We start from the raw sequence: 15,145 nt of genomic DNA, 5'->3' as shown, positions 1-15,145 counted from the left end.
TGGCTATTCCAGTAGATCCTCTCGCACGCCCACTCTCATGATATATGTCATGATCCTGTTTCAACAGATCTTCACTCTTGCTACCGCCAGCAATGAAATCCGAATCTCTAGTAGTACGAAGAAGACTCCACTCCCAAACATTGACTTTGAAAATCTACAATGTTTACGTATACAAGTGTACTCTAACTCAAACAGTATGAGTGGTAATCACAATACAGACGCTATCGCGTTATAATGTAACGAATACCGTGACGGGACAGTTTTACATTGCAGTACAATACTATACCTAAATCCAAACAGGCCCTAAGCATATTTTGGTGTAATTAATAATAAATCACATACGAGTAAAATATAACAAAACGATGATGAAATTATTATCACATACCTCATTTATTAAACAAAATACAGTAAATGATACTAACAATAGTGTAAATGTCACAAGGCTATAATATTTACATTGAATGATCTTGGTGGGCCTGATCCAACATCTTCAACCAATCAAGCTTCCTATTGTCAGTCAAATTAAGGAAGAATGTTACATATTACTTATTCTTTGAATTTTTTTGTAGATATGAAGTCGGCGTTGCTTAAGCTAAACACCTATTCACATATCATTATAATTTTAAACATTCTATCCATGTCCCTACCCTTAAATAATGTACATGCTAGACTCTTCACTACATCAACTATGTTATTTATTAAAGTTTTGAGAATATCACAAGGATGTTAACCTAAACTTCTTCTTAAAACTAACAATACTATTGGTGTTTTAAAAGTTATTTAGAGTTGGTGTAGGGCTCATATACAAGTCATGCATCGTATTGCGGGTGTTATATGACATACAAATCATTAAGCCACTATCGCAAATATCATCTGAAGAAAGATACATTGTCTAATCATTGAGCCACTATTTCAAATATCATCTGAAGAAAGATGTCTCGTCTTCTCATACTGTTATGGCGAATTCGACATTGTCTTTTGGATCTTTGGACCTCCTTGAGACAATAGCTGGTACTATATTTTCAATTTAAACATATTTTCTTGTTATCTGATCGGTACCTATTATGAAGGCAAAATCATTATATCTTTCAACTCGCATCTTGCAAATATTTTAGACGCATGGGTGTAACTTTTTACATGAGAATGAAAAAAATGAGATGACATATATAATTAACAAAGATCAAAAGGAAGGCATTCACAACTAGTATTATTAATATATCTTAATGTATGCTGAGTTGGATCTCATTCTAAAGATTTTTGTAGTTCCGGAGGATCCAGCTATAGGAGAATCATGAACAGAGAGCTCTTTCCCTTTTTCTACCCAACTCTTTGATCTTAAGAATGCTGGTCTCCTAAACCTTATCTAAGAAAGTCACAACATTTATATAATAGCTTAATACTATACCATTTGTATTTAGCATATCCCTTAAATACTAATATATAAACTTCATTCAGTGTCCATAAATGGTTCTATACATTAATGGTAGTGAGAGACATTTTTAAATTCTTATAAATCTCGTTAAGCACAACCTTATACGTATTACACTTAAGTTTATTATATCCTTTCTAACTAAATCCAACTTGCTTCATCAAAATATCACTAAATATATCATTCATGTCGTTGTCCTATTAAATGATTGAGTTTCAGGTAACAATCTCACTACCTAATCTTGTCAAAATATTCGGTAACAACCTTCTTGTCTCTTTTGTTGGCCTCTTGTCAAGAAATTTCTTAAGTGTGTTATACGGATTTCACTTTAATGGAGATATTGTACAAATATTTTTTTACATATCTAAATCATTATAAATAATTTATACTCTATCATATTACATATAATAACAATATTTTATAATATTTTTTAAAATTATTAAAGTGCATTTCATGTAATACTATATAAATATTGAAAGGAATGGTGAAATATGACCAGTAAATGTTCATTAAGTTATAAATCATAAAAATAACACAAAAATTAAAATTTAGCATAATATGATTATGAAAATTATTACAACACTATATAAGATGAAATTGTCTACAGTGTACAAGATGATAATCATTCTATATGCGATCGGTAATACCATCCCTTACTCGCGACTAATCGTTTCTTTCATGTTGAGTGACATTCACCAAAAGACATAATATTTTCTTCAAGTATGAATGGAGAATATTTTTCTTTGAATATCTCATCCTTACCAACCGCTCAAATGAAGCCGTGGAGGTGCAACATACGATTAAAATCTTCACCTGCATACAAAGTTTGAAATGTGGAATTGTCTTCATGATTAAAAAGTGTGCTTTCAATATTTTAAAATAGTATTCAATCATATTTCTTAGTTGGGCATAATGTAATTGGATATTTCTTGCTTATTTGATGACTTTCGTCTTGTTTGACCTTCATGCAGATGGTAACATACATCATAATAATAAGCTATGAATATATGAAAATATTCATACTTGACGTTATTAAAATCGTTATATATGTCGATGATGCATCCTTAAGAATATATTATGGACAATCTATTAGAGGCAATGAACTTTGTAACACACAAGTATTCGAAATAAACCCATCTCAACTAGTAAAAATGTATACAAACTTCATGTCACGAGAATATGCATATTATATATATATTAAATGAATTCATTCTTATTAAGAAAGCTCAAAATTTTCATAGCAAAGAGATATGTTGGTATATGAGTCTTTTGAATAATACTAATATTATTCTAAACAATGTAAGGTTATTAATTAGTGTATTACTCGCAACATAAGCACACGTCACATCGTAGGTTGAAGCCATAATTATATGCTTTAAAGTATGAGTTTTACGTTATATTTGATACTATCATGAATGGTGTCCCTTACCTAGGTTGGTCGACAAAGTCTAGATATAATAATACAATTGTATTTAGTACTCTATTAAATGGGTGACTAACAGTTTTCAGCGAATGAATGAATTGTTATCTTATGATTTTGTTATGTCCAACGATATGGAAGAATATAACAAGTCGTTCTTCAACAGTTACTCGCTTTGTATTGTTTAGTAAAAATTTCATCATCATCAATATATATAGATGAAAAAATGTATTTTTACTCATTTTTAATTTAACTATACAATAATTATTGATTGCCTTAATTATATTGTTAATGAACTTAATTTGGTACGTGTGTCATATCCTTAGCATAACTTTAAGAATTTATTGCCAGCATTACTCGGCAACTGCCATAATGTAGGAAGTTGCTGCAAACGTTATCGCCGTTATAACTATCTCATCATTATTTAATTTACTCCATTCCAATGTCTACATTTCAATGGGGTACTGTACGTTTACATAAGTTTATTGTTAATGCATTATTAAGTTTGATGTAATCATGTTACCTTGAATAAATAAATTATAATATAGAATACAATACCTATATGATAATTGCAGACATTACTATACTTGTATAGTATTAATTAATAAGATTGTTTAATTTAAAGTAATCAATTAACAGGATATCTATAGTTAGTTTTAAATGTGTATATAATTATTATGTATTCAAAGTTACTTTTAAGTCTAAAAGACACATACATAGAAACTATTATATTTATCCAACGAGTGATAATATATAATAGCTACTATTCGAACATAATGTTTCAAATATAAGAGAAGAAATTAATATGTTATACTTGAGGGTGTATGTCATGTCATTTCTTGTATGATGTCCATCAAAATTTAATAATACGACCAACATACGAGAGAAAAAGATGTCATGTGCATGAAAATGTGGTTGTTTGTACATTATTGCATTATCTAATGACATATAAGACTATACAGTTTCCTCATATATACAGTTGTTGAAACCATTTGTTATAAATTTATCACCAGATTGATCCATATTAGTAAAATAAGGGCCCCTAAATGATCTTTTTCAACAACATCATGTTATCAACTATATAAAATGTGATTTGTTTCATCTTTCAACGTGTGTACTAAGAGATAAAAAAAAATGTATTACCTGTGACCCACTGATTTAGAAAAATACAATGCATGCATTAACTATAAAAGATGACATGAGAATCACACGATGTTAGTGAAATGATTCATTAGTTGCCACATGCATATGTAATAATAATGTGCAAGCATGGTATAATAGATTTGAAATCCATCTATTGGAGAAAAACTATTTTATTGATGTAGTACCTTAAGAATCAGGTTGGCTTATTAGGAAAGTGGGCAACAGTTTCATAAGCCAAATGTATGACTCCAACAAACTTGATTATCGTTTATAACTCATCTACTAGTTTCCAATGTTGGGTCCCATAAGCTTGGAATAAATTTTATCTTCGAAAAAAAATAAAAACGATCAGAAGAACATGATATATGGATTACATCTTCCACATATCTTTCATGGTGATGCATGTGTGTCTTATATACAAGCTTTATTGGACACATGTGGGATCACAAAGTTAATACACCAAAGTATTATATATGCACAATCCTAATTTCAAAACTTTGTTAGCCAATTTGAAAGTCAATTGAGTTGTCTAGGGTCGGTGAGAAACCTGACTAATTCACAATATTTTTTTATCATATAAAGAAAATTAATTGAAATAAGAATGATATGAAAACAATCATTTTCAAATTCAAAAATAAAAGTAATTCATGAATAGTACATATTTATTTTTTTATATTAAAAAAGAGATAATTAGAACAACATGTGATAAAAAAGTCATAAAAAATCTTAATTACACTAATTACACTATGTTTGGTTAATAATAAATTATAGTTAAAGTAAGAAGTTAAGGTCAAACTACATATTCATTTAGGTTATACTATGAAAAACAAAATCCATCTAAGGCCTATAAAGTAGAAATTTTAAAGATTTGCAAATATGTATATCTTTTAGAAGATAATCCATTTGAATTTATAGGATTTATAAGTAGCGACTGCTTTTACAAGTACTGTAATGCCCCGTCCAAAAAGGGAACAGTGTCCTGTAGTGCTCATGTGCGAACTGACCCAGGACCGAATGAATTGATCGCACGTGTGGGTCTAATATAAATTAATTAATTCCAAATTAAGCCATTGACACGAATAAATCAAATTGTGTCCGGGCCGAGCACGGGCCGTAAAGCCAGATGGCCACACTATACTTGGCGATTGTCCGTACAGGCCGTATCTCGCTCAAGGAAGGACCAAAAATCTTGAAACTTAGCTAGACCCTAGGTCTCGTTGGGCTTGCAGTCCTACGTAAATGCCATGCCCAGAGGATGCCCAGAAATGGATGAACCATGTTGTCCTACCAACACTAGCCAAGTGAGACTCGCCCTAATCTCAGCCTTAAGTTTAAGATTTTAAGTCAATAGTCATTTCGCTTGAAATAGAGAAATGAGGCATTTCAGACATCACATTTCTTCTAAATTTACATCGGAGGCCGAAAACGTTTCTCTACGCCCATCCACAAAATTTGAGCCTCGATTGAGGAATGATGACCGCTGATTGCAAATCGGACCCGTACGACAAAACCTCGCATCCGTTTGCCTTCAAACTTTGCACGGCCCTTCATCAGGTTATGGGGCACCTACCCTATAAATTTGGTGGCCAGGGGGTATCAGGGCAGCCCCAATAGCCAAAAAGTGGAGCGGTGACCGTTGATCACGAATCGGACCCGTACGATAAAACTCTGCATCCGTTTGCCTTCAAATTTTACAGGACCCTTCATCGGGCCATAGGGCACCTAGCCTACAAATTTGATGGCTAGGGAGTATCAGGTCAGCCCCATCAGCCAAAAAGGGGTCCCACAGGGCCATTTAAAGGGAAATATTATAACTCAAGGCCATTTGGCCTAAATTTAAGGAATAAAACCCTCTAACTCCCTCTCTCACTCACTCCCACAAAAAAAATTCCAGCAACAAGGGAGAGGAGAGAGTGAAGAAAGAAGGGAGAAAAATGAGAGAAAAAAGAAGGGAGAGAAGGGTGGGGCCCAAGGGAGATAGAATCTTGCAACCCCTCTTCCCTTTTCCTCAAGAAACCCCATACCCGCAGCTACAAGCACGATTTTCAATTGATTGGGTAAGTAACCACTCTTCTTCTTTAGAAACTCATTGTGTTAAGCTAGGCCTTGCATGTATTCTAACATGCAAGTACATTTGACTCAGGATCTCTACAAATTGACTCACTGAGTTTGGCAACCCTAGGTCGATTCCGCAAGCTCTCGACGATCCGTAGGTGCGGACCATTATCCTTAGGTCGCCAAGTACCAATTTTAGGATAAATTTAATGATTTTGGATGCTAGATTGATGTGCATGTATAATTTAAAGTAAAACCTAGATAAAAATCTATATGATAAGTATACCCATTATGCATGAAATCGTAAATTGATGTTTGATTGCTTTTCAAATTGTTTGGGCATGAGATTTGTGTTGCATGTACATTCTTGCATCTAACTTTTACATATTCTTCCATGTTGTATGCATGATTGAATTTTCCTATACTATGTATGATGTGTGATCTTTTGATTTTTTTTTTTGTAGTCCGGCACCATATGCACACATGTCTGATTTATGTTGTTAGAAGTAGTGGCATTCATTTTAATATCCTGAAATCTCATGCTTTGATGTATTGTACGTTTTATTCTATCTGTACTTGAAGATGAACTCTTAGCTTCGTAGAATACTATTATACATAGCTCATTCCCTGGGTTGGTCAGGAATCTGAGATTAGTAAGGGTGGTCTCGTTGATTGGGCCATCCTATGACTAGATCGACTGATTCAGGCAGACGTGAATGAGCAACAGTAGTAGGACTACATGGGTTACTTGCACCCGATGTCGTGCGTTTCGTGCTCGCCTAAATTTGGACAAACTAGTCCACCGACTGACCGACCATGTTTATTAACCATGTTTGCTCACGCCTATTGGAACCTAGAACACCCCTCGCCCACTGACGCCTATTGATAATGGTTAATAAACTGATCCACAGCCTCGTGAGCCGGGTATAGTGGAATGAGACACTATGTTCGTACTGTCGGCCTACCCTGGGATGACGAGCCTCCCTGTAGTGATCCACGAGCAATCCCACTTCCTATCACTCCTCATGTGCTTGCAAATCGAGGGTAAGGAACCCGATGGGATTAAGGATCGTGGGGCCCCGGCCTCGCACGTTGAGGTGTCATGGCCTCACAAACGGATGAGGGCACTGATATCGTCGGGTGTACTACTTTTTTCAACCTGCTGGATGAACAGACTTAACTAAAAACTCGGCTAACATGTTCACGATCGCATTAGATTGGTTAGGTTGGCGACTCAACAATTGAGGTCGCAATGAAGGAGTGTTGGTCATGCGCGATCATAAGACGAAGTCGCTCGAGGGAGTGTTATTGTGAGGACATGCATCATACCATAAGTCATGCATATGCATTAATAAGTTTAGTCAGAGTTGTGTGAATGTATGCTTTTCATTAAATTCATCATAGAATTAATATTTGATGTAACTTACGGCTAATGACTCCCACTGAGTTGATCACTCACTCCCACTCTGGGACGGTGTTTTAAAACACCAACCAAACTCTTCATTAGATGCAGGAGATGGGGAGCATGACGAGCCGAGCGGGGCGAGCGCAGACGAGGATGAGGAGCTCTCCTACCTCCAGCTTATGGGCGGGTTGTCGTAGATCAAGCAGGCTAACTATGGGCTGTTATGCAGGGAAATTAGAGCACTATCCTTTTGGACATATTCTTTTGGACATTTCATAGATCTAGTTCACCATTCTTTTAGGCATATTCTTTTGGACATTTCATATAAGTATTTTGTTGGGCGGCACCTTGTGCGATCCGTTGATATTTTTGTAACAAATCAAATGCCTTAACCGCTCTCATTTCAATAGATTAGTGGTAGTTATGGCTTATGCTTCATTTGATTCTCTATTTTGCTCATTTAAATTGAATTAAATGTAAGTCATTGAAATTGGAAAATAAGTGACACTCGGGAACTTGGAAGTCGAGTATTGCTCGACCTCCAGATTTTCAGGGCGTTACAAGTGCTTATCTAGTATCTTTCATATCACGCATGAATTGAGACAACTTATACAAGGAGGCTTCGAAGATTTCAGTCAAAAGTATATGAGATATTCGACGGCAATATACCTTTGATACCAATCAATAATTAACATGAAGAGTTTCAATAGATAATTTAATAGGAAATATATGTGCTGAATAGAGAATGAGCAACTATTTGGCATTCATCATGTCTGCATGCAGTGAAAAATGAGGAGAGACATATATGTTCTCTTGCATGACATATCAATTGCAACTGCATGTCGGCAACGCCTTTAGAATGGAAGTTGACCTCTTCCAATCCTTCCAAAAAGTTAAGGGAAATCTCTAAAAAGATTGTTCACCGATGGTTTATATGACAATGGATTGGAGAGAGGGGTCATTTTTGCATATGGAGTATGGTTGAAATAAACTAACATTGTAACGCTTTAGTTTTTCAAATAGGTTCTTCCATCGGTGTCTCCTCATGTATATGGTATCTAACTGTAAGTTACAGTCGAATGTTAATCAACTCTCCATCTAAGAGCTTTATTGACAAGGTGGATGAGCTTCTAGGCAATTATTGGGGGTTGTTCAAGAAATGTCAAGTGACTTTGATGCCCTAACAACAGACGAACCTAAAATGAGTAAATTTCGACGAATGTGAAGCGAATAAAGACTAGAAGAAAGTGGAGAAGGGGACGAATGTAGCAATGTAGAGAGATGACATCAGTGACAGAGGAAGAGAGAAGGTGGCTTGAGAAATGAAAAAAGAGCAGAGAATTTTCGCAAGTAGCATTGGTTCAGTTCTTCACGTGAGTGTTAACCGTTAAATATACCATAGAACCACATAACTTCAAAAAGAAATCCTAAATATAGATCTTTGTAATGCAACTTACGTTGATGTGATCTCATGTCAGTGTAAGTCAACTCGAATTGACCACTAAATGTCACATTTTTTTTAAAAATGACAGCCAAAAGCCATCATTTTCTCCTTACTAGGTATAATTAATGAAACAAACAAACTCCAGCTGCCAACCACGCAGCTATCACCTTCCAATCTAGATGGGTGCACCCCAACCGTGGATCCTTAACTATAGAAACTACCTTGATGCATGTGAGTTAACCATGGAGCCTACCTCGATCTATTTGCCTTATATGGACGCGTTATTTTAAAATCTCGTTTTAAGGCATGATCTCGAAAATCAAGTAGATCTAAATCTAGGTGAACCTTAACACATAAACAATGGTAATTGACCATTAAAAACTTCAGTGGTCTCTTTATCCCAAGTCTTTGTGACCTTATCAACAGGCTGGATGGCAAATAAACATTCCAGTGGGATTCAATCACAACTATTTGTGTGGTCCACCTAAGATTTGGATCTGCTTCCTTTTTTGAATCATGCCCTCAAAATGATCTTTCAAAATGTATGGATGGTGTGGATGTAAGTTATATACGTCAAAGTGGGCCCCACGGTAGAGATCCACCGAAATTACGCCCTCCAAAGGGGGCCTTCCCTTTCGACAGTGGGGGCCTATCAGGTGGATGTTCTCAGACACCAAATTACGGACTACACACCGACAAATTCAAGCAACAAGGATCCACGGCCTCTCCAATTACAGACTAGGGTGGGACTCAAAAGATCAATGGTCTGGATTACCCAACCATGAGCCATGTGTAATCATGCAACTTTTTTAATGCACACAGTCACAGCAGCTTTCATGCATGAATTTCGAAGATCCTTTTGTGACTGGTATCATGATGGATGGACCCACCCCCCTGCTTAAAAGTTGAAAATAATTTGGTGGCAACAATTTCCCAAAAAACTGTTCTAGATAGCCTAGACAACAAAAAGCTGTGGGGGGCCCACCTTGATGTGCTCGCGCCTTTCATTCGTCTAGACTAGCTCATGTTAGGGACCAAAGCCAGACAAAATTCAAGTGGGCCAGATCAATGGAATGGTGGGGACAGGGACACCCACCATGCCATCCAACCCGTGCATGAGACGAGTCCCATCGGAGGAAAAAACCAAATATCTGCCTGATCCAAAACTTCATAGGGCCCCAACAAGGTTTCAACGGCAGGCATCCTCATCCCGACCTTTCCCTGTGACATGGCCCACCTGGATTTCTCATCTGTTTTATTATTGGGTTCGCTTCCTACCATCAGCAATCGCAATCAATGGACGGATTGAATGTCACATAGACATCACTGTTGGACCCCCTACAACAACATTAGTAGTATATGAAATTAGTGTCCATGATTCATCTCCCAAAGTAAAAAAATTTCAGTACTTCTCACCGAACATCAAATCAGCATGTTTGGAGTCCCACTAATTGGACGGTTCGGATTTATTATAGCTAAGTGACCAATCAATATACACGTGAGAATTCATTTTTACATACATAGATTATTGATAGCTACATGCATTTTTTTTGCCAATAGAGAGAAAAAAAAAAAGGATACTTGTTAAAATCATTTACCTTCCCCTTCAAAGAATTTTTTCAATTTTTTTTTTTAATCTTCCATCTCTACTGCTTGCTGACTTCATCTCCTTCCTTCAAGCTCACCTCTACCACTTCCACCATTCCAAAATGGCGGTCGCCGGCAGCAGCCGAGTCGGCCCCACCGGATTCTGGCCTAATCGACTTGAACATTGCCATCACCTGCATCATCGAGGGCCGCTTCGAAGGCCGATCGTCCAAGCAAAGGCTCGCGAGCTTAAGGTGCTGCAGCAGCTCTGTTTCCAAGGTCGGATCTTCCTTCATCAGCACTGGATCGAACACGTCGCTTACCTTCATTTTCGAATTCTGCTTAGCCCACCCTACCAAGTTGTTATCGCCGAAGTCGATTGAATCTGTAGGTTTCTTCCCAGTCAGCAGTTCAAGGAGGACGACGCCGTAGCTGTAGACATCCCCTCTGGTAGAGCACTTGAAGCTCTGGTAATATTCCGGCGGGACGTAGCCAGGGGTTCCTGCCAGTGTACTGACGCTGAGATGTGTGTCCATGGTGCTTACCAGACGGGCCATGCCGAAATCGGCGACGCGAGCCTCCAAGTTCTCGTCGATCAGGACGTTGCTCGATTTCATGTCTCTGTGAATTATGTGGGGACTGCAGTTATGGTGGAGGAATGCTAACCCCCTCGCGGCTCCAATAGCAATCTTCCTCCTCGCCGCCCAGTTGAGCTTGATTCCGGCCTTCTTCCGGTCTCGTAGGACGTCATCTAAGCTTCCATACTTCATGTACTCGTAGACCAGGAGCCTCTCCTCACCGACCTTGCAGTAGCCCAGGAGAGGGACGAGGTTGCGGTGCTTGATTCTTCCAATGGTTTCCATCTCGGCTGTGAATTCACGATCTCCTTGTCCGCTGATGTGGATCAGCTTCTTGATCGCGACGACGCTTCCATCCTTGAGCTGAGCTTTGTAAACGTCACCGAATCCGCCCGAGCCGACGAGACTGTCGGGGTGGAAGCCGTTTGTGGCTTCGACCAGATCGGCGAATGTGAGCTTCCGGAGGGGTTTCTCGAAGGTGGATAGGTTGATGCTGAGAGCCTCCCGCGTGCCTGTGAGCTTCCAAAAGCTCACATTGGCGGTGCCTGAGTGAGATCGGCTGTCGATGTACACATCCAAACTGCCTGCATCCTTCTTCTCCTGCCGCTTCTTGCTTTCGATCGCTAGGATTATCAGACCGAAGATGCAGAAGAGGGAGAAGAGCAGCCCCATCGCTACGCTCCCAGCAAGCGACGCTCGCTTCCCGTGAGACCTCTGATGCTGCGAATTCGAAGTGTTTGAGGCGGGACCTGCTCCGCAGGGAGAAAGCGGCAATCCGCAGAGGCCAGAATTGTTCAGATACTGCTTGGCTGGGAATGTCGTCAACTGACTAGGCGATTGGGGGATCGAGCCATTGAGCTTGTTGTTCGAGAGATCTAGCTCCGTGAGCATCGAGATGGCGATGAAGGACGGCGGGATCGGGCCTTCGAGGTCGTTGTGGGACAGATCAAGTATCATCAACTTCACCAAGTTTCCAAGATCAGTAGGGATCACACCGGAGAGAAGGTTGTGCCCCAAATTCAAAACATACAGATAGTACATGATCCCAATCTCCTTCGGAATGCTGCCCTCCAGGAAGTTGTAGGAGAGATCTAGGAAGATCATCGAGCCATTGTTGTTGAACGTGTACTGCATCCTGCCTTTGTAGATTCTAGAGGAGTTGCAGGACTGCCGCATCAGGACCCTGCTCAGCTGATCGGGCGGGATGCCTCCGATTTCGAGGAGACTGCCGGCGCCACGGCATTCGGCGCTCCCATCATTCTTCATATAGATGAAGGACTTCCCGGTAACCAATCCGACGGCGATTTTGCCGGATTGCTTTGCGAGGGAAGGAGGGATGGTCCCGTTTAGACGGTTGCTGTTGAGGTCCAACCATATCAAGCTCCGGCAGTCTCCAAGCTCGGACGGGATCCGCCCCGAGAACGAGTTGTTTCCGAGCTTGAGGATCGCGAGGTTCTCAAGCCGTCCAATCCAGGCCGGGATCTCACCTCTCAGGCGGTTGCTCGACAGTGAGATCCAGTTCAGTTTGGTGCAGTTGCTCAAGCCGGCAGGAATCGTCCCCGTCAATCCATTGTTGTCTAGGATCAGGTTCTCGAGCATCTTGAGGTTTGAGAGCTCGGTGGGGATTTCTCCGTCGAGGAAATTCAACCACATGATCAGATCGCGGAGCTGGCCCAGTGATCCCAGGCTGGAAGGGATTGGCCCGGTGAGGTAATTGAAGCTGAGATCAAGCGACACCAGCTGTGAACAGTTACTCAGAGCTGCAGGGACGGCGCCGGTCAACTGATTGTTCTGAAGATAGAGCTCCTTCAACCTGTTTGTCGGATTCCGGCACAAATCGGGCGGTATGGACCCGTTGATCCTATTCGAACTCAAATCGAGCAGCTCCAAGCTTGAAATCTCCGGCACCGAATCTGTCACCGCACTGAGATTGTTGGAAGACAGGTCCAGCTTTCTCAAATTCAGCATCGAGGACAGAGTCCCAGGCGGGAATCCGCCGGACAGCGAGTTGTTTGAGAGATCGACCAGCTTCAGGGCCGAACACGAAGCGAAATCCGGAGGCAGAGCGCCGGACAAGTGGTTGGAGGAGAGATCGAGCTCGAGGAGGTTCTTGCAAGCTTCTGCCGCAATCGACCGTGGGACCTCGCCGGAGAACCCGTTCGACGAGAGGTTGAGATGCCGCAGCGACCTGCAGTTCCCGCCAAAAGACGGGATCTTGCCAGAGAAGTCATTGGAAGATAGATCGAGGTACACGAGATTCGGGCAGTCAGATACCGGAATACTCCCGGAGATTCTGTTCTTCTTTGCATTCAAGAACCGAAGCTCGTTGCCGACGGCAGAGAAGAGTGACGGGAGAACGTCGGGGCCGAATATCTGATTGAAGGACAGATCCAACGACTGCAGATGAAGGTGGGGCCCACCGCGGCCGGACGATCCGCCGTAGACGAAGCTGTTGTATGAGAGATTCAGGGATTTCAAGGCGGGGCAGGAGCTCAAGCTCGAGATATCCGAAATCGGACCCGAGAGATTGTTTCCGGCGAGGTCTATTCCTGTCAGACGCGGGCTACAGTTGGACTCGGTGGCGGAGAGGAGGTTTCCGGTCAGACTCGTGTTTTTGAGAGAAAGCGTCTGGAGGAAGTCTAACAGCAGGAGGGAGGAAGAGACGGACGTGAAGACGGCGTCTAGACGGAGGTTGGAGAGATCGAGGGACGTGACACGGGAGTCGTTGTTGCAGGTGACGCCCGTGAAGTAGCACGGATTTCGGTGCGCCTGCCAGTCTTGGAGAGGCTGCGAGTTCTGGACTGTTGATTTGAAGTCGAGGAGCTTCTGACCGTCCGTTGAGGAAGAAGCGGAGGAGAAGGAAGGGAGAGAAAAGAAGAGGAGAAGGAGAAGGTGAGGCGAGGCCATGGAGACTTTCATGGAGGGTTTTGGGAGGGTTTCTTTTCAGAGTTTTGATGCTGCTGCAGGGGTGAAAGGGTATTTTTGTAATTCTGGGAGTTTTGAGGGAGGTGGGAAGAGAGAGAAAAGACGGGCGTGAGAGAAGAGGGTAGGGGTATTTATGGAATAGGAACAGGTTCTGGACGGCCACGTGGAATTGATTCAGGACTTCGGCTGCTTGGTTGGCTTGAAAATGGGTTACGTGATTACGTCGTAGGAGATCGGATGGTCAAAACATTCCGATCTAGCAAGTGTAATAACGGGAGTTATTTAATACTCTGGCGGCCTATGATGCGCAGGCACTTAGAAGCTGTGAGGGGCCACCGTGATGTATAGGTTTTATCCACGCCGTCCATTCATTTTTTCCATACCATTTTATGGAATAAGAACAAAAAATTAGGCAGTTCCAAAGCTTAAGTGGACCACACGATGGGAAATAAACACCTACCATTAAAACTTTTTAGAGCCACATAAGTTTTGGATCAAGCACAGGTCTTTGTGATAGGTTGGATGGCACGGTGGGCCCTAGAAGGTTTCAACAATATGTCATTATCACCTATGCTTCCTGTGGTGTGGTCCACATGAGCCTTGGATCTGCCTATTTTTGCCCGTACACTGCTGCGTACATTAACTCAAATGAGCGGCTTAGTGGCCTTACCGTGGGACCCACATTGATGATGTTTTGTATATCCACGCCGTCCATTCGTTTCTCCATCCCGTTTAGGACGTTTTCCCAAAATTTAAACAGAACCGTACCTCAGGTGGGCCACATCACAGGAAACAGTGTTGATTGTGAGCCTCACCATTAAAATTCCAAAAGGCCCATCACAGAGTTCTTCGTAATGTTTATTTGCCATCCAATCTGTTAATAATTTCAAGAAAACCTAGATGGATGGAAAAATAAAAAGATTAGCTTGATTCAAAATCTTTTTTGGTCCACAAAAAGCTTTTAATGGTCATTCGTCACTATTTATAATGGTGTGGTCCACTGATATTTGAATCTTCTGAAATTTTAGGACCGAGTATTAAAATGAGATTGTAAAGCATATGGATGGTGTAGATATACAAAAAATATATAAAGTGGGCCCCACAAGGTAAGGGTAACACCCACTAAGGTGTACCCGGGTAACTCTCAAATGACTTTGGA

At 40.7% G+C, this 15,145-nt stretch overlaps 1 protein-coding gene across 1 annotated transcript; it reads right to left on the bottom strand.

Annotated features, from left to right (window-relative positions):
- Window positions 1-10,329: 10,329 nt before the first annotated feature.
- LOC131254241 (systemin receptor SR160-like) lies at window positions 10,330-14,099 on the bottom strand. The gene has a single exon (XM_058255238.1). The coding sequence runs from the start codon at window positions 13,978-13,980 to the stop codon at window positions 10,543-10,545; it is 3,438 nt and encodes a 1,145-aa protein (XP_058111221.1). The 5' UTR covers window positions 13,981-14,099; the 3' UTR covers window positions 10,330-10,542.
- Between the last annotated feature and the right edge of the window lie 1,046 nt (window positions 14,100-15,145).

The sequence above is a fragment of the Magnolia sinica genome, chromosome 1 (genome assembly GCF_029962835.1).
Source record: "Magnolia sinica isolate HGM2019 chromosome 1, MsV1, whole genome shotgun sequence".
NCBI classification, from domain to species: domain Eukaryota; kingdom Viridiplantae; phylum Streptophyta; class Magnoliopsida; order Magnoliales; family Magnoliaceae; genus Magnolia; species Magnolia sinica.
Note: the sequence above shows the minus strand (reverse complement) of the source record. Positions and strands in the feature narration are given on the sequence as shown.

Coding starts and splice junctions, on each gene's coding strand:
- LOC131254241 (XM_058255238.1), bottom strand. CDS start 13,980: ATGAAAGTCTCCATGGCCTCGCCTCACCTTCTCCTTCTCCTCTTCTTT.